General features: G+C 44.4%; 1 protein-coding gene across 1 annotated transcript in view; it reads left to right on the forward strand.

Annotated features, from left to right (window-relative positions):
• The window catches only part of LOC106579432 (cadherin-23), a 692,150-nt gene that overhangs the window by 630,021 nt on the left and 43,325 nt on the right, over positions 1 to 18,804 (forward strand). Inside the window, exons 52-61 of the mRNA XM_082965932.1 lie at positions 4,853 to 4,972; positions 6,433 to 6,610; positions 7,004 to 7,218; positions 7,572 to 7,763; positions 8,248 to 8,361; positions 9,281 to 9,410; positions 9,612 to 9,875; positions 9,992 to 10,153; positions 10,525 to 10,781; positions 10,934 to 11,031. Coding sequence (XP_082822058.1) covers positions 4,853 to 4,972; positions 6,433 to 6,610; positions 7,004 to 7,218; positions 7,572 to 7,763; positions 8,248 to 8,361; positions 9,281 to 9,410; positions 9,612 to 9,875; positions 9,992 to 10,153; positions 10,525 to 10,781; positions 10,934 to 11,031 — 1,730 coding nt within the window. The remainder of the gene's footprint in view (positions 1 to 4,852; positions 4,973 to 6,432; positions 6,611 to 7,003; positions 7,219 to 7,571; positions 7,764 to 8,247; positions 8,362 to 9,280; positions 9,411 to 9,611; positions 9,876 to 9,991; positions 10,154 to 10,524; positions 10,782 to 10,933; positions 11,032 to 18,804) is intronic.

The raw sequence follows: 18,804 nt of genomic DNA on the forward strand, positions 1-18,804 counted from the left end.
CCGACCAAGTTTAGCCCTGACCAAACTCCGATTTACTATTACAAAAGTTTGATTACCTTTGTTGTCTTCGTCAGAATACACTCCCAGGACTGCTACTTCAATAACAAATGTTGGTTTGGTCCAAAATAATCCATCGTTATATCCAAATAGCGACGTTTTGTTCGTGCGTTCAAGACACTATCCGAAGTGTAAATAAGGGTCACGAGCATGGCGCAATTCGTGACAAAAGATTTCTAAATATTCCATTACCGTACTTCGAAGCATGTCAACCGCTGTTTAAAATCTATTTTTATGCCATTTTTCTCATAAAAAAGCGATAATATTCCGACCGGGAATCTGCGTTTAGGTAAACAGACGAAAGAAAACAAAGCATTCTGTCGACGCGGGCACGCGCCTGAGTCTCACAGTACTGTAACCAGCCACTACCCAAACGCGCTACTTTTTTTCAGCCAGAGCCTGCAAAGCCACGATTCAGCTTTTTGCCGCCTTCTGAGAGCCCATGGGAGCCGTAGGAAGTGCCACGTAACAGCAGAGATCCTCTGTAATGGATAGAGATAATCAAGAAGGGCAAGAAATTGTCAGACAGGCCACTTCCTGCATGGAATCTTCTCAGGTTTTGGCCTGCCAAATGAGTTCTGTTATACTCACAGACACCATTCAAACAGTTTTAGAAACTTTGGAGTGTTTTCTATCCAAAGCTAATAATTATATGCATATTCTAGTTTCTGGGCAGGAGTAATAATCAGATTAAATCGGGTACGTTTTTCATCCGGCTGTGAAAATACTGCCCCCTAGCCATAACAGGTTAAGAGCTTTTTGCAAACCTTTCAATGATGCGCTATCTCTAATGAACCATTGAAAAGTGACTACACAAAAGTACAAAGATCTTTTATAGCCAAGATACACCCCTCTCAATGTACATGATGAACCACAGATGCATAGAATGGGTCACAAGGTTAAGTTTTGTATGAAAGATATCTATAAAACATAGCAGACAGCAACTGCTGTGTCAACAGTGTTCATTGTATAGACCAGTGTCTGGTCCTCCTACTCCAAACTGGAACCGTCTCTCCCTGGTACGGTATAGAACAGAACCATTAGCTCATCCAATGGCATAAATCAATTGACAACTCTAGATACTCCCATCTCAAGTAAACTCCCTCTTGACTCCACTCCTGGACAAGCTCACTGAGGGGAGTGAGCCTCTAGGTCATACACTATCCCAAGATAAGTGCAACATCAGAGGGGACATACAATGGTCCAGACACTGCCATACACCTTCCCCCAATGCCAAAGGAGGGAGTGACTTGTGCACAGACATTGTGGAGACAAGTAATTGGTTCCCCATGAATCACGCCATCCCTTCACATGGTTTAACAGATACATTCACATATGACAAGTATCTCACATAAGCATATTATGCAAATAAAATATCTTAATTATCTATGCTAATTCTGATTCATCCGCCACACCGGGCGATGCAAAACGATCTCTCCCATTGTCAGACTCTTTTTACCAGTCTGGATACACGCTCAGCTGCCTAGAACGTTTTGCTGCCTAGAGGTGGCATGCAGCAAAACAGCAACTGAATGTTGTTTTTTGATCATTCATTGCAAATATTAGCTAAGCTGCTCAGGAGGCAGACAGGCAGTTTAGTAATGTTATCTATTCAGAAACTACGATATGGCTGCAACTATAAAGAATAGCCTTCATCATCAAACAAAATGTGTCCAAAGTGTAGTGACTGTCCTGCTCGTGCAACTTCAATATCCTTTACAACAGACAGACAGGGAAGGTTGTAGCATTCATAATATTGTGGGCGGTGCAGTTGCCGTACCAGGCGGTGATACAGTCAGACAGGATGCTCTCAATTGTGCACCTGTAAAAGTTTGTGAGGGTTTTAGGTGACAAGCCAAATTTCTTCAGCCTCCTTCTTTACCACACTGTCTGTGTGGGTGGACTATTTCAGTTTGTTAGTGATGTATACACCGAGGAACTTATAGAATCATGTAGTAACCAAAAAAGATTTTAACAAATCAAAATATATTTTATATTTGAGATTCTTCAAAGTATTTGTATTTCTATTCATTATGAATCCCCATTAGCTGCTGCTTTGGCAGCAGCTACTGTTTCTAGGGTCCAGCAAAATTAAGGCAGTTTATACAATTTTAAAAACATTACAATACATTCACAGATTTCACAACACACTGTGTGCCCTCAGGCCCCTACTCCACCACTACCACAAATCTACAGTACTAAATCCATGTGTATGTATAGGTCGTATGTTACCGTGTGTGTGTGTGTGTGTGTGTGTCTGTGCCAATGTTTGTGTTGCTTCACAGTACCTGCTGTTCCATAAGGTGTTTTTTTATCTGTTTTTTAAATCTAATTTTACTGCTTGCATCAGTTACTTGATGTGGAATAGAGTTCCATGTAGTCATGGCTCTATGTAGTACTGTGTGCCTCCCATAGTCTGTTCTGGACTTGGGGACTGTGAAGAGACCTCTTGTGGCATGTCTTGTGGGGTATTCATGGGTGTCCGAGTGTGCCAGTAGTTTAGACAGACAGCTCGGTGCATTCAACATGTCAATACCTCTCATAAATAAAAGTAGTGATGAAGTCAATCTCTCCTCCACTTTCAGCCATCCATCTCTCCTCCACTTTCAGCTAGGAGAGATTGACATGCATTCTATTAACATTAGCTCTCTGTGTACATCCAAGGGCCAGCCGTGCTGCCCTGTTCTGAGCCAATTGCAATTTTCCTAAGTCCTTTTTTGTGGCACCTGACCACACGACTGAACCGTATACAACGTGCGACAAAACTAGGGCCTGTAGGACCTGCCATGTTGATAGTGTTGTTAAGAAGGCAGAGCATCGCTTAATTATAGACAGACTTCTCCCCATCTTAGCTACTACTGCATTAATATGTTTTGACCATGACAGTTTACAATCTAGTGTTACTCCAAGCAGTTTAGTCATCTCAACTTGCTCAATTTCCACATGATTTATTACAAGATTTAGTTTAGGTTTAGGGTTTAGTGAGTGTTTTGTTCCAAATACAATGCTTTTAGTTTTATAAATATTTATGGCTAACTTATTCCTTGCCACCCACTCTGAAGCTAACTGCAGCTCTTTGTTGTGTGTTGCAGTCATTTCAGTCACTGTAGTGTATAGTGTTGAGTCATCCGCATACATAGACACTCTGGCTTTACTCAAAGTCAGTGGCATGTTGTTAGTCAAAATTGAAAAAGCAAGGGGCCTAAACAGCCCCCACAATCATTTTATCATCAATTTCTCTCAGCCAATCATCAGTAATTTGTGTAAGTGCTGTGCTTGTTGAGTGTCCTTCCCTATAAGCATGCTGAAATTCTGTTGTCAATTTGTTTTCTGTCAAACACTATTTTTTCCAAAAGTTTACTGAGGGTTGGTAACAGGCTGATTGGTCGGCTATTTGAGCCAGTAAAGGGGGTAGCGGAATGACTTTAGCTTCCCTCCAGGCCTGAGGGCACACGCTCTCTAGTAGGCTTAAATTGAAGATTTGGCAAATAGGAGTGGCAATATCATCTGCTATTATCCTCAGTAAATTTCCATCCAGATTGTCAGACCCCGGTGGCTTGTCATTGCCAACAATAATTTTTTCACCTCTTCCACACTGACTTTACGGAATTTAAAAATGCAATTCTTGTCTTTCATAATTTGGTCCGATATACTTGGATGTGTAGTGTCAGCATTTGTTGCTGGCATGTCATACCTAAGTTTGCTTAGGTCATGGGTTTGAGGGCAGCCCTTGAGCCCAACAGGGACGTGCAATCCTTCTCCACGCAATCCATGACCTACTACATTCACAAGATAATAAGCATAGGTCTATGAGGCTACTTCATTAGAAGTTAGCCAACATAAAACGTTAACCTTTTGTTTCGACATATAGGCTGCTGGCCTAGCTGTTACTCTCTAAAATATGCTATGCATGTTGTTGGCAAATGGAGGCGATTGATTCAGCCCAGACATTGTAGCGAATTCGAAGGGCACCATGACAGGGTCTGATGTACGCAACTCCATGTCTCTACGCAGTCTGACAATGCACCATGGTCGTTAGAATGGTATTGCTTTGAGGATACTGTGCGTGTGTGTGTGTGACACCTGTTTGGACGAGTGTATTAGACCCACCCCACACACACACCTGCATACACACACAACCCACCTATCTATACCTACTGTATGTACTGCATGTAACCACACAGACTTGGATTAAATATCTTATCTGTGTCCGTGTGGTTCCTCCTTCTGAACCAAATCTGTGGCACAACCTCTTCCAGGTCCTAATAGGCCTACTTATAATCATATGGTTATTATGTGCTAAAAGAGAAAGGATTTCCTTGTTATTAGGCCAATTATAAGGTATAGATTTACAACTGCAGGCATTTCAATGGTGGGGAGCACAGCAACATGGAGCCAGGGAAACATGCAGTTAACCAAATCCCCTACTTTAATCTTGAAATATAACTGTGACTTTATTCAATTTTTTTTAACTTTATTCTCAATATAAAATGTCACGTTTATTCTCGAAATATTGTCACTTTATTCTCGAAATATTGCCACTTTATTCTAAAAATTGTATTCAGACTTTATTCTCAAAATATTCCAAATAGTCTCAGTGTTGACAATTTTTTTAAGTATTATCATGCAAAAAGAAACATTTCCAAGTACCACCACCATCACTGTTTATTTAATTTTTAACTTCACTTGGCCCTAATACTCTTCCGTAGTTTATTGCACCTCCTGACCCGTTCACTGTACTTTGTTTTAATAATGATCTTTCTGCTCCTGCTCCTCCTCCTCCTTCTCTTCTCAGGGTGACATCTATATTCTGTCTCCACTGGACAGAGAGACTAAAGACCACTTCACCCTGACAGCCATCGCTAGGGACAACCCTGGCGGCAGCCCCAACAACCGACGAGAGAACTCTGTTCAGGTGGGATTCATACTGTAGTAGAACATAAGTAAACTTATCTGAATGCACTGACTGTAAGTCACTCTGGATAAGAGTGTCTGTTAAACGACTAAAATGTGAATGTAAATGTACACTACCGTTCAAAAGTTTGGGGTCACATAAAAATGTCCTTGTTTTTGAAAGAAAAGCAATTTTTTGGTCCATTAAAATAACATCAAATTGATCAGAAAAACAGTGTAGACATTGTTAATGTTGTAAATTACTATTGTAGCTGGAAACGGCATATTTTTTTATGGAATATCTACACTACCGTTCAAAAGTTTGGGTCACTTAGAAATGTCCTTGTTTTTGAAAGAAAGCTAATTTTTTGTCCATTAAAATAACATAAAATTGATCAGAAATGCAGTGTAGACATTGTTAATGCTGTAAATGACTATTGTAGCTGGAAACGGCAGATCTTTTATGGAATATCTACATAGACGTACAGAGGCCGATTATCAGCAATCATCCCTCCTGTGTTCTAATGGCATGTTGTGTTAGCTAATCCAAGTTTATAATTTTAAATGGCTAATTGATCATTAGAAAACCCTTTTCCAATTATGTTAGCACAGCTGAAAATTGTTGACCTGATTAAAGAAGCAATAAAACTGGCCTTCTTTACACTAGTTGAGTATCTGGAGCATCAGCATTTGTGGGTTCAATTACAGGCTCAAAATGGCCAGAAACAAATAACTTTCTTCTGAAACTCGTCAGTCTATTCTTGTTCTGAGAAATGAAGGCTATTCCATGCGAGAAATTGCAGAGAAACTGAAGATCTCATACAACGCTGTGTAATACTCCCTTCACAGAACAGCGCAAACTGTCTCTAACCAGAATAGAAAGAGGAGTGGGAGGCCCCGGAGTACAACTGAGCAAGAGGACAAGTACATTAGAGTGTCTAGTTTGAGAAACAGACACCTCACAAGTCCTCAACTGGCAGCTTCATTAAATAGTACCCGCAAAACACCAGTCTCAACGTCAACAGTGAAGAGGCGACTCCGGGATGCTGGCCTTCTAGGCAGAGTTCCTCTGTCCGGTGTCTGTGTTCTTTTTCCCATTTTCAACTTTTCTTTTTATTGGCCAGTCTGAGATATGGCACTTTTCTTTGCAACTCTACCTACAAGGCCAGCATCCCGGAGTCGCCTCTTCACTGTTGACGTTGAGACTGGTGTTTTGCGGGTACTATTTAATGAAGCTGCCAGTTGAGGACTTGTGAGGCGTCTGTTTCTCAAACTAGACACTCTAATGTACTTAAACAAGGACATTTCTAAGTGACCCAAACTTTTGGTGTGGTGTACATTCAAAATATATCACAGCATTGGTAGTGTGTTTATTATGATCCCTGTGGGGCCTGACACCACAACATTGGTATTGCTTGCGCCAGCCACACTCTTACTAACTGATCAACACAGGACCACATAATATTTTTCTGTCTCTCTCAGGTCTTGGTGACCGTTCTGGATGTGAATGACTTCCGTCCGCGTTTCTCAGAGCGGGTCTTTGAGACCAGTGTGTTTGAGAACGAGCCCAGTGGGACGTCTGTGATCACGCTGACTGCCACTGACTTGGACGAGGGGCAGAACGGCCTGCTCTCTTACAGCATGCAGGGCCCAGGGGCAGGTTGGAGCCCTACACACACACACACACACACACACACACACACACACACACACACACACACACACACACACACACACACACACACACACACACACACACACACACACACACACACACACACACACACACACACACACACAAACACAAACACACACACCCTTACCATCATCTATACTGTGAGAGGCTTTTGTTCCAGCCCAGCATTAACACCACTAATTCAACATATTATTATCTTCATGATAAATTGATGTGTTAGTGCTGGGCTAGAACAAAATCCTGGATACCCACTGTTTAACATTTACACGTTTTGTCTCACTTTCTCCCTGCCTCTGATTAACTGTTGGTTACATTCTCTCACTATTTTCTCTCTCTCCCTCTCTATGGTGTTATCAGATGCCTTCTCTCTGGACGCTGACACAGGTCTGGTGCGTTCTCTCCGTCTGCTGCAGTCCTTTGAGCACTTTAACTTGACGGTGGTGGCTACAGACCAGGGCAGACCACCCCTCTGGGGCACCGCCACCTTACACATCATCGTCATAGACGTCAACGACAACAGGCCCATGTTCGTCAGGCCCACCAACGGCACCATCATGCACATCATGGAGGGTGTGTGTGTGTGTGTGTGTGTGTGTGTGTGTGTGTGTGTGTGTGTGTGTGTGTGTGTGTGTGTGTGTGTGTGTGTGTGTGTGTGTGTGTGTGTGTGTGTGTGTGTGTGTGTGTGTGTGTGTGTGTGTGTGTGTGTTTTTGCATGTGCATGTTGGTGGTACTACAGTATGGTGTTTGTTAGTGGTCCCTAGCAGGATAGTAATAATTGAAGAATATATAAATTATTTTGGGGCATGTACAGTATGAATGTGTTGCTCCACTACACACACATTGCTACTGTAAAATTCTCTGCAGTTGCATACAAACAGAATATCTAAAATCTCAATGATGTGTCTGTCCTCCCCCCTTGTAGGAGCAGCCCCCAGGCCTGCTGGTGTATGAGGTGTTTGCGACAGATGGGGATGAAGGGGTGAATGGAGAGGTGCGCTATGCCTTCCTCCAGACAGGAGCTGGGAACAGAGACTGGGATAACTTCCACATTGATGCTATTACAGGAGTCATCACCACCGCCATCAAACTGGACCGAGAGAAGCAGGCCCTGCACAGTGTGAGTGGACTGACTGGGCCCAATTCTAACTTGAAATATGCACTTGTAGCTAGCGAGAACTTGAATCATACGTGTACCTTCATGTCAATGGGAGATATGCATTCAAGTTTGATGTAGGCCTGCCGGATTTCATGTCAGGATTCAGCCCAGACAGGAATGAACAAGCTGATATGCAACGTATGATATATTGTGTTTGTATTGTGTGTGTGTTTATATGTGTGTATTCGCGTGTGTGTGTGTGTGTGTGTGTGTGTGTGTGTGTGTGTGTGTGTGTGTGTGTGTGTGTGTGTGTGTGTGTGTGTGTGTGTGTGTGTGTGTGTGTGTGTGTGTGTGTGTGTGTGTGTGTGTGTGTGTGTGTGTGTGTGTGCATTCATTCTTGTGTGTAATATGCATTCTTGTGTGTGTGTGCATGCATGTGTGTGTGCATGCTTGTGTGTACGTGTATTGTTTATGTCTGACTAAAGGACTGTGTCCTGTCCCTCAGCTGATTATTGTGGCCTATGACCTGGGTCAGCCCGTGCCTTATGAGACCACCCAGCCCTTACAGGTTGCGCTGTTGGACATTGATGACAACGAGCCTGTCTTCTTTAAGCCCCCGGTGAGTGGAGGAGAGTTAGGATGCTGGGCGGTGTCTCATGCAAGGAAGATTCCCGCCAGTCTGCCCTAATTCAGACTCATCTTATTGCAATGAAACATAGCCCTGGACTCCTCAGCTATAAGTATAACTATGGGTTTATACATTACCATTTGATACCTTACCATAATATTTTTTCTATACCAAGTATTTTTATGTTTCTTTTGTGTGATCAAACCACCTTTTTAAATCTCTAGATATTTGATGTTTGTCTGTGATTAGGGTTGTGTTTTATTTGGTAGTTTTGTGTACTGTACTGTGTTTGTATATTAGTCAATAGCTATGTTTATACCTAGCGCTAACATGCGTCCTTTGTCCTGATCTTGTCCACACTCTGATTGGCCCACAATTTCAGAAATATGCCTACAGATGGTATTACAATGTGTCTCATATCTGTCCATTGTGTCCGCATTCTGACCACATTTTACTGATCCCTCCCTGTATGCAAACTATTTGACAGCTATTATTTCAAAATAGTATTTATTTATTCTAAGACCCAAATTGATGCCATATGTAAATGGTGCCACCTGTCAATGATTTTAGAAGGCAGGATTATGATATTTTAAATGGTTTCACTGTCCAGATCCATCTACAGTACACTTGTAAGACATCCAGATACAAAGCGTGCCTGACTACCTCTGGAGGGGGTCTGGAAGATATGATCACAATCGGATCACAATGCGTCTTTTAATCGTCTACACCTGTCTGAAAATGTGGGCATAATCTGAAAGTGGAAATAATCAGGACAGAAGATGCATGCTAGAACCAAGTATAAACAAGGCTAATGTCTCTGTTTCATATGTGTAACGATTTTGTCTTACATCTGGCCCATGTATCTGTGTGTGTGTGTGCTCATCTATCTGTCTGTCTGTCTGACTCTCAGCGAGGCAGCCTGCCGTACCAGACTCTGTCTGTGGCAGAGCACTCTACTCCAGGGACAGTAGTGGGTAACGTGACAGGAGCTGTGGACGCAGATGAAGGCTCCAATGCTGTAGTCTACTTCTTCATAGCAGGTCTGTGGAGAGGACAACACAACACTACACTACACACACATACACAAATAAACACACTGATTCATCCATACCGGACAATGCATAAATATCAGTCCATTAGTACTAATACGGAATAATTAAATATATTTTTGGTTGCTGCATGTTGGTGCTGCTGTCTATTGAATATGGACGTAACACTGATTTCCAATCGTGCCCTTATAGGGGGAGATACTGAAGGTAACTTTGGCCTGAGCCCAGGGGGCGTACTGAAGGTGAAGAAGGATCTGGACCGTGAGGACATCTCAGTGTACTCCATCATCGTCAAGGCCTCGAGCCACAGGAACTGGGCCCCTACTAGGGGTCAAAGGTCAGCCTGGGAAAGAGCACTTGACCCCAGCCGTGACCCAACCCTACAGGAGGTCAGAATCTACCTGGAGGACATCAACGACCAGCCACCACGCTTCACCAAGCTAGAGTACACTACAGGTACTGTACATAAACTGTGGGAGGGGTAAATGTGTGTGTGTGTGTGTTGAGGTTGTGTGTCTATGTGCATTCTCTCACTTTCATTCCCCCTCTCTCTATCTCTTTCTCTCTCTCAGGTGTGGCTGCTGATGCCAAGGTAGGCTCAGATCTGATTCGGGTACAGGCCATAGACAACGATGTAGGGAACAACAGCCTGGTGCTGTACCATGTCCTGTCCATCCGCTACATTAAACTCCAGTCCAATGACACTGAGGACATAGGAAACGGCTTTATCATAGGTCAGTCACTGCCTACTGCCTAGCATGACTATTAGCTCCTCTGTGTTTGTATAGTTTCCCTTGTTAATCCTTGACAACCAATGTTAGAATCAATTCAATTTCAATTCAGAATTGAGGAGATTAATTGAATTGAAAAGGAATTGGCCCCTGGCCTGTTGTTAACCTTCTCTGCCTATTGTTCCTTGATAACCAAGGTTGGGATCAATTCAATTTCAATCAAGGTGATGAATTGACTAAATATTGAAATAATTGAAATGGAATTGGGCTCCAACAATGTTGATAACCCCCACCTATAGGGGATATATGTCTCAATTCTAAATATTGATTTGAATCACAGTGGAATTGGCCCTGAACCTGTTGATAACCCTTAGGAGAGACAGATGGGATCATCCGTACCTTTGACCTGTTCACGGCTTACGACCCGGGCTACTTCGTGGTGGAGGTGTTGGCACGGGACCTGGCAGGCCACAGTGACATCGCCATGGTGGGCATCTACATCCTGCGGGACGACCAGCGGGTGAAGATCGTCATCAACGAGATACCAGAGCGGGTACGACAGTTCCAGGAGGAGTTTATCAACCTGCTGTCCAACATCACCGGAGCCATAGTCAACACGGACGATGTGCAGGTAGGTAAGGGTTTCAGGGATGTGTGAGTGTGTGTGCATGTGTGTGCTTGTGCAAGTGTGTGCGTGTGTGCATGCATGTGTATAAAATTACGTATGAAATGTGTATCTCCCACTAACCCCCTTTGTCATTCCCTTCCTCTGTTTCTGCTCAGTTCCACGTGGACAAGAAGGGCAGAGTGAACTTTGCTCAGACAGATGTGCTCATACACGTGGTCAACAAGCACACCAACCGCATCCTGGATGTGGAAAAGTCAGTTGCTGCCTGGCAGTATAGTTTATTATCATGTTATTACCTATAGAAATATAATTAGTAGAACGGACAGTCCCCATTCCCATATTTAGTGTAGGTTCTAAATGAACCAAGTAAAAACTCACGGACGATTAGTAAAGCTCAAACCAAGTTTATTCACCCACTGGGTCATACAGCTGCATAAGACAAAGACGTTTCCAAACAAAGACAAATCAACCTGATTAACTCTTTAGTCATATCACAGTTTACAAATTTGCTTATGGTTTTGCCTACACATAGTGACATGCTTTTTAAATGATATGAACAAAAAAATAATAAATTTTATTAGGAATGGCAAGCCAGACAAAATTAAAAGGACCTACTTATATAACCAATATGAATTCGGAAGGCAGAAATGATTAACCTCTTGGGGCTAGGTGGGACGCTAGCGTGCCACCCGTGGTGCACTCCATCAACAGCAGGTGCATTTCAAGAGCGGCAAATTTGAATCCAAATAAATGTCAAAATTCAAATTTTTCAAAAATACAACTATGTTACACCATTTGAAAGATAAACATCTCCTTAATCTAACCACGTTTTACGATTTCAAAAAGGTTTTACGGCGAAAGCATAAATTTAGAGTATGTTAGGACAGTACATTTACAAGAGTTGTGTGTAATGTTTTGTCAAGTCAAAGACAGGGTCACCAAAACCATAAAACCAGCTAAAATGATGCACTAACCTTTTACAATCTCCATCAGATGACACTCCTAGGACATTATGTTAGACAATGCATGCATTTTTAGTTCTATCAAGTTCATATTTATATCAAAAAACAGCGTTTTACTATGGCATTGATGTTGAGGAAATCGTTTCCCTCCAATAACCGGCAGTCAAGTCAGCGTCACAAATTAAATAATTAAAATTAGAAAACATTGGTAAAATATTATATTGTCATTTAAAGAATTATAGATTTACATCTTTTGAACGCAATCAACTTGCCAGATTTAAAAATAACCTTACTGGGAAATCACACTTTGCAATAATCTGAGCACTGCGCCCAGAAAAATACGCGTTGCGATACAGACTAGACGTCATGTTGGGGAGATCTAAAATCGAAAATACTATGTAAATAATCCATTACCTTTGATTCTCTTCATCAGATGTCACTTCCAGGTATCACAGGTCCATAACGAATGTAGTTTTGTTCAAAAAAGCTCATCATTTATGTCCAAAAATCTCCGTCTCGTTAGCACATGATGTAAGCCAGCCGGACTTCTCGTCATGAACGAGGGGAAAAAATATATTTCCGTTCGTTCAAACATGTCAAACGTTGTATAGCATAAATCATTAGGGCCTTTTTTAACCAGAACATGAATAATATTCAAGGTGGACGAATGCATACTCTTTTATAACGTATTGGAACGAGGGTACCCAACATGAACTAGCGCGCCAGGTGTCTAATGGGACATCAACGTTCCATGGCTCTTGTTCGGTCAGATCTCCCTCCAGAAGACTCAAAACACTTTGTAAAGGCTGGTGACATCTAGTGGAAGCAATAGGAAGTGCCAAAATATTCCTAAACCCCTGTGTTTTTCAATGGGATAGGTTTAAAGTCAATACAACACATCAGGTATCCACTTCCTGTCAGAAAATGTCTCAGGGTTTTGCCTGCCAAATGAGTTCTGTTATACTCACAGACACCATTCAAACAGTTTTGGAAACTTTAGAGTGTTTTCTATCCATATATAATAAGTATATGCATATTGTAGTTACTGGGTAGGATTAGTAACCAGATTAAATCGGGTACATTTTTTTTATCCAGACGTGCAAATGCTGCCCCCTAGACCCAACAGGTTAAATATTAAAGCATTAGACCTCTCACTAAAGGCATCAGTCATACAAAGTTATACTTCAATCCAAACTGGTTCTCTAGTAGATTGGTGGGAATGTCTCACCCCATGTTCAAGAATGGCCTTTTTCACTTTATTCAGATTACAACTGCTCACTTTGTCACGTCCTGACCAGTGTAAGGGGTTATTGGTTATTGTAGTTTGGTCAGGACGTGGCAGGGGGTATTTGTTTTATGTGGTTTGGGTTTACGGGATATGTATTTATGTAAGAGGGGTGTTTGATTTATGTGTTCCGGGGTTTTTGGGTAATGTTCTTGTTTTGTATTTCTATGGTTTTCTATGTTGTGTATTTCTTTGTGTTGGTCTGGTATGGCTCTCAATCAGGAACAGCTGTACATCGTTGTTGCTGATTGAGAGTCATACTTAGGTAGCCCTGTTTCACCTGTCCCTTTGTGGGAAGTTGTGGTTGCATAGCTGTGTGTTTAGCCTGCAATCCTGTTCGTTCGATCGTGTTCTTGTTTTGTTTGTTATGTGTTCAATAAAGTCACTATGAGCCCTCAACCCGCTGCGCCTTGGTCCACTACGTACGACGGCCGTTACAGAACTTCCCACCACAAATGGACCAAGGAGCGGGGTAAGGAGCAACAGAAGAATTATGTGGACTATACGGAAACTTGGACATGGGAGGAGATCCTGGATGGGGCTGGACCATGGCACCAGGCTGGGGAATATCGTCGCCCACCGGAGGAGATAGAGGCAGCCAAGGCAGAGCAGCGCCGATATGAGGCTCTATATACACGGTTGGCATTTAAGCCTGAGAGGCAGCCCCAATAAAAAAAAATGGGGGGGGCACACGGGTAGTTTGGCTGGGCCAGGGTTAAGCCCCAAGCCAACTCCCCGTGCTTATCGGAGGCAGCCTGTTATTGGTCAGGTCCCGTGCTATGGGGTGTTGCCCACGGCGTTGAGGCCGAGCATTCACAGGCCGGTGTGTGCGGTGCCAGCGCCCCGCATTTGCCAGGGGGAAGCGGGCATCCAGCCAGTAAGGGTGGTGCCAGTACTGCGCTCAAGACCGCCAGTGCGCCCAGTGTATCCTGTTCCCGCTCCTCGCACTAGCCCTGAGGTGCGTGTATCCAGTCTGGCGTCTCCTAAGCCAGCACGACGCACCAGGCCTCCAGTGCGTCAGCCCAGTCCAACTCGTCCTGTTCCTGCTCCCCGCACTAGCCTTGGGGTGCGTGTATCCAGTCTGGCGTCTCCAAAGCCAGCACCACGCACCAGGCCTTCAGTGCATCAGCCCAGTCCAGGAGGTCCTGTTCCTGCTCCTCGCACTAGCCCTGAGGTGCGTGTTTCCAGTCTGGCACATCTAAAGCCAGCACCACGCACCAGGCCTCCAGTGCGTCAGCCCAGTCCAACTCATCCTGTTCCTGCTCCTCGCACTAGCCCTGAGGTGCGTGTTTCCAGTCTCGCACATCCAAAGCCAGCACCACGCACCAGGCTTCCAGTGTGTCAGCCCAGTCCAACTCGTCCTGTTCCTCCTCCTCGCACTAGCCCTGAGGTGCGTGTCTCCAGTCTGGCACCTCCAGTACCAGCACCACGCACCAGGCCTCCAGTGCGTCAGCCCAGTCCAACTCATCCTGTTCCTGCTCCTCGCACTAGCCCTGAGGTGCGTGTTTCCAGTCTGGCACATCCACAACCAGCACCACGCACCAGGCCTCCAGTGCGTCAGCCCAGTCCAACTCGTCCTGTTCCTGCTCCCCGCACTAGCCTTGGGGTGCGTGTATCCAGTCTGGCATCTCCAGTACCAGCCCCACGCACCAGGCCTCCAGTGCGTCAGCCCAGTCCAACTCGTTCTGTTCCTGCTCCTCGCACTAGCCTTGGGGTGCGTGTCTCCAGTCTGGTACCTCCACTACCAGCACCACGCATCAGGCTTCCAGTGCGTCAGCCCAGTCCAACTCGTCCTGTTCCTCCTCCTCGCACTAGCCCTGAGGTGCGTGTCTCCAGTCTTGTACCTCCAGTACCAGCACCACGCACCAGGCTTCCAGTGCATCAGCCCAGTCCAACTCATCCTGATCCTGCTCCTCGCACTAGCCCTGAGGTGCGTGTTTCCAGTCTGGCACATCCAAAACCAGCCCCACGCACCAGGCCTCCAGTGCGTCAGCCCAGTCCAACTCGTCCTGTTCCTGCTCCCCGCACTAGCCTTGGGGTGCGTGTATCCAGTCTGGCGTCTCCAAAGCCAGCACCACGCACCAGGCCTTCAGTGCATCAGCCCAGTCCAGGAGGTCCTGTTCCTGCTCCTCGCACTAGCCCTGAGGTGCGTGTTTCCAGTCTGGCACATCTAAAGCCAGCACCACGCACCAGGCCTCCAGTGCGTCAGCCCAGTCCAACTCATCCTGTTCCTGCTCCTCGCACTAGCCCTGAGGTGCGTGTTTCCAGTCTCGCACATCCACAAGCCAGCACCACGCACCAGGCTTCCAGTGCGTCAGCCCAGTCCAACTCGTCCTGTTCCTCCTCCTCGCACTAGCCCTGAGGTGCGTGTCTCCAGTCTTGTACCTCCAGTACCAGCACCACGCACCAGGCTTCCAGTGCATCAGCCCAGTCCAACTCATCCTGTTCCTGCTCCTCGCACTAGCCCTGAGGTGCGTGTTTCCAGTCTGGCACATCCAAAACCAGCCCCACGCACCAGGCCTCCAGTGCGTCAGCCCAGTCCAACTCGTCCTGTTCCTGCTCCCCGCACTAGCCTTGGGGTGCGTGTATCCAGTCTGGCATCTCCAGTACCAGCCCCACGCACCAGGCCTCCAGTGCGTCAGCCCAGTCCAACTCGTTCTGTTCCTGCTCCTCGCACTAGCCTTGGGGTGCGTGCCTCCAGTCTGGTACCTCCACTACCAGCCCCATGCATCAGGCTTTCAGTGCGCAGTCCCCGTCCAGAGCTTCCGACGACAGTACCCCGTCCAGAGCTTCCGACGACAGTACCCCGTCCAGAGCTTCCGACGACAGTACCCCGTCCAGAGCTTCCGGTGACAGTACCCCGTCCAGAGTGTCCGGAAACAGTGCCCCGTCCAGAGTGTCCGACAACAGTGCCCCATCTAGAGATGGCCCACAGTCCGGAACCAAGAGAGACGGCCCACAGTCCGGAACCGAGTGAGACGGCCCACAGTCCGGAACCGAGTGAGACGGCCCACAATCCGGAACCGAGTGAGACGGCCCACAGTCCAGCACCGAGTGAGACAGCCTACAGTCCGGAGCTCCCAGAGTCGCCCTACATTCAAGAGCTCCCAGAATTGTCCTTCTGCCCGAGGTCTACAGCAACGTGCCTCAGCCAAAGGTATTCAGCGGGGGTGGACAGGTTAGGTGGTTGACTAAGGCCAGAGCCTGAGCCACCTCCACAGTAGGAGGATTGGGGGGGGGGGGTGTAGCACGGGAACCGTCAGTGACGGCAGCCACCCTCCCTTCCCTCCCTTTAGTTTGGGGGGTTTATTTTGTGTTTATTTTTGTGTGAGGTGCATCCGGGGTCTGCACCTTCGGGGGGGGGGGGTACTGTCACGTCCTGACCAGTATAAGGGGTTATTGGTTATTGTAGTTTGGTCAGGATGTGGCAGGGGGTATTTGTTTTATGTGGTTCGGGGTTTATGGGATATGTATTTATGTAAGAGGGGTGTTTGATTTATGTGTTCCGGGGTTTTTGGGTAATGTTCATGTTTTGTATTTCTATGGTTTTCTATGTTGTGTATTTCTTTGTGTTGGCCTGGTATGGGTCTCAATCAGGAACAGCTGTACATCGTTGTTGCTGATTGAGAGTCATACTTAGGTAGCCCTGTTTCGCCTGTCCCTTTGTGGGAAGTTGTGGTTGCATAGCTGTGTGTTTAGCCTGCAATCCTGTTCGTTCAATTGTTTTCTTGTTTTGTTTGTTACGTGTTCAATAAAGTCACTATGAGCACTCAACCCGCTGCGCCTTGGTCCACTACGTACGACGGCCGTTACAGAACATCCCACCACAAATGGACCAAGCAGCGGGGTAAGGAGCAACAGAAGAATTATGTGGACTATACGGAAACTTGGACATGGGAGGAGATCCTGGATGGGGCTGGACCATGGCACCATGAGCACTCAACCCGCTGCACCTTGGTCCACTACGTACGACGGCCGTTACACACTTTCGGTTGTTTGAAAAGGAAATATTCTCCAAAATATCGTTATTTTTCAAACAAGCCTTAGAAAGTTGGTTGCAATTTCAGTTTAATTCACCTGAAAAGACAGAACAAATAATACAACAAATATTGTGGTTAAACTCAAACATACTAATTGAAAACATATTTTTTGATTAAATGTTTAAAAAAGGTATAATTTTGTGAATTATATCATAAATAGGACTGGTGGTGTTATATCATACATGCAGCTAACACAGACATATGGAAATGTCTGCTCTACCCAAAATTACAACCAACTAATTGCAGCATTAACACAAAAATGGAAGAGGCAAGTAGAAGGGCAAAAAAGTAAGGAACTTGTCTGTCGGCCCTACATTAAAGAACATAAATGGTTAAAGAAAAGTGTGATAAATAAAACCATATACCAATTTCATTTTAAGGACCAAAAAATTGACAGCTGTGCCATATAAATTGCAAAATAGTTGGGAAGAGATTTTCGATGTACCCATTCCATGGCACATGGTTTATGAATTGACACGCAAAACAATGCCAGATTCAAAACATCTAATTTTTCAATTTAAGTTACTATACAAAATTCTTGCAACCAATAGAATGTTATATATATGGGGGATACAATCTTCCCAGCTCTGCAGATTTTGCTGTGAGGAAGCAGAGTCATTAGATCATTTATTTTGGAACTGTCCATATGTAGCTCGTTTTTGGTCACAGGTCCAAGAATGGCTGAAGAATTACGACATTTGTCTAGAACTAACGCTGCAGATAGCAATACTGGGTAATTTGAAAAACCATAGTCAATCAATCGATAATATAATAGTTATTTTAGCAAAAATGTTTATCTTTAATTTACAATCTGTAGAAGCTATGAAAATAGAAAGGTTCAGTACTTTTGTGAATCATCACAGCACATTTGAAATATATATGGCAAATAGAAATCCAAAATGGATGGTATTAAGAGATAGATGGGAGGGGTTGAATGGAGCTGAAGGTTGGGGCAAATAACAAGATAACCAATGTAAAACATACAGGGTCTGTAAAATGTATATAGGTTCAGACATTTTGAGAAATAGCACAGTTACAAAAAGAAATCAAACTGGATGGACATGAGAAATAGAGGAAGGACTAAAAACAAACAAAATATAACTATTGTAAAATAGATTGTGTCTGTAAAATGTGTATAATATGTATAAACTGAAGGTAGAAGCCTAAGTGTTATTGTTTATTAGTTTACTCCAATTGGAGAAGGGTGGTAAGGCTTGCAGGGAATGATAAAGGTATATTCTAAAAAAAAATATGTATATGTATATACAGTTGGAGTCATTAAAACTAGTTTTTCAACCACTCCACAAATTTCTTCTTAACAAACTATAGTTTTGGCAAGTCGACTAGGACATCTACTTTGTGTATGACACAAGTATTTTTCCAACAATTGTTCACAGACAGATTATTTCACTTATAATTCACTGTATCACAATTCCAGTAGGTCAGAAGTTTACATACACTAAGTTGACTGTGCCTTTAAACAGCTTGGAAAATTCCAGAAAATGTTGTCATTGCTTTAGAGGCTTGTGACAGGCTAATTGACATAATTTGAGTCAATTGGTGGTGTACCTGTGGATGTATTTGAAGGCCTACCAAACTCAGTGCCTCTGCTTGACATCATGAGAAAATCAAAAGAAATCAGCCAAGACCTCAGAAAAAAAGTGTAGACCTCCACAAGTCTGGTTCATCCTTGGGAGCAATTTCCAAACGCCTGAAGGTAACACGTTCATCTGTACAAA

The sequence above is a fragment of the Salmo salar genome, chromosome 19 (assembly GCF_965601325.2).
Source record: "Salmo salar chromosome 19, fSalSal1, whole genome shotgun sequence".
Classification (NCBI taxonomy): Eukaryota; Metazoa; Chordata; class Actinopteri; order Salmoniformes; family Salmonidae; genus Salmo; species Salmo salar.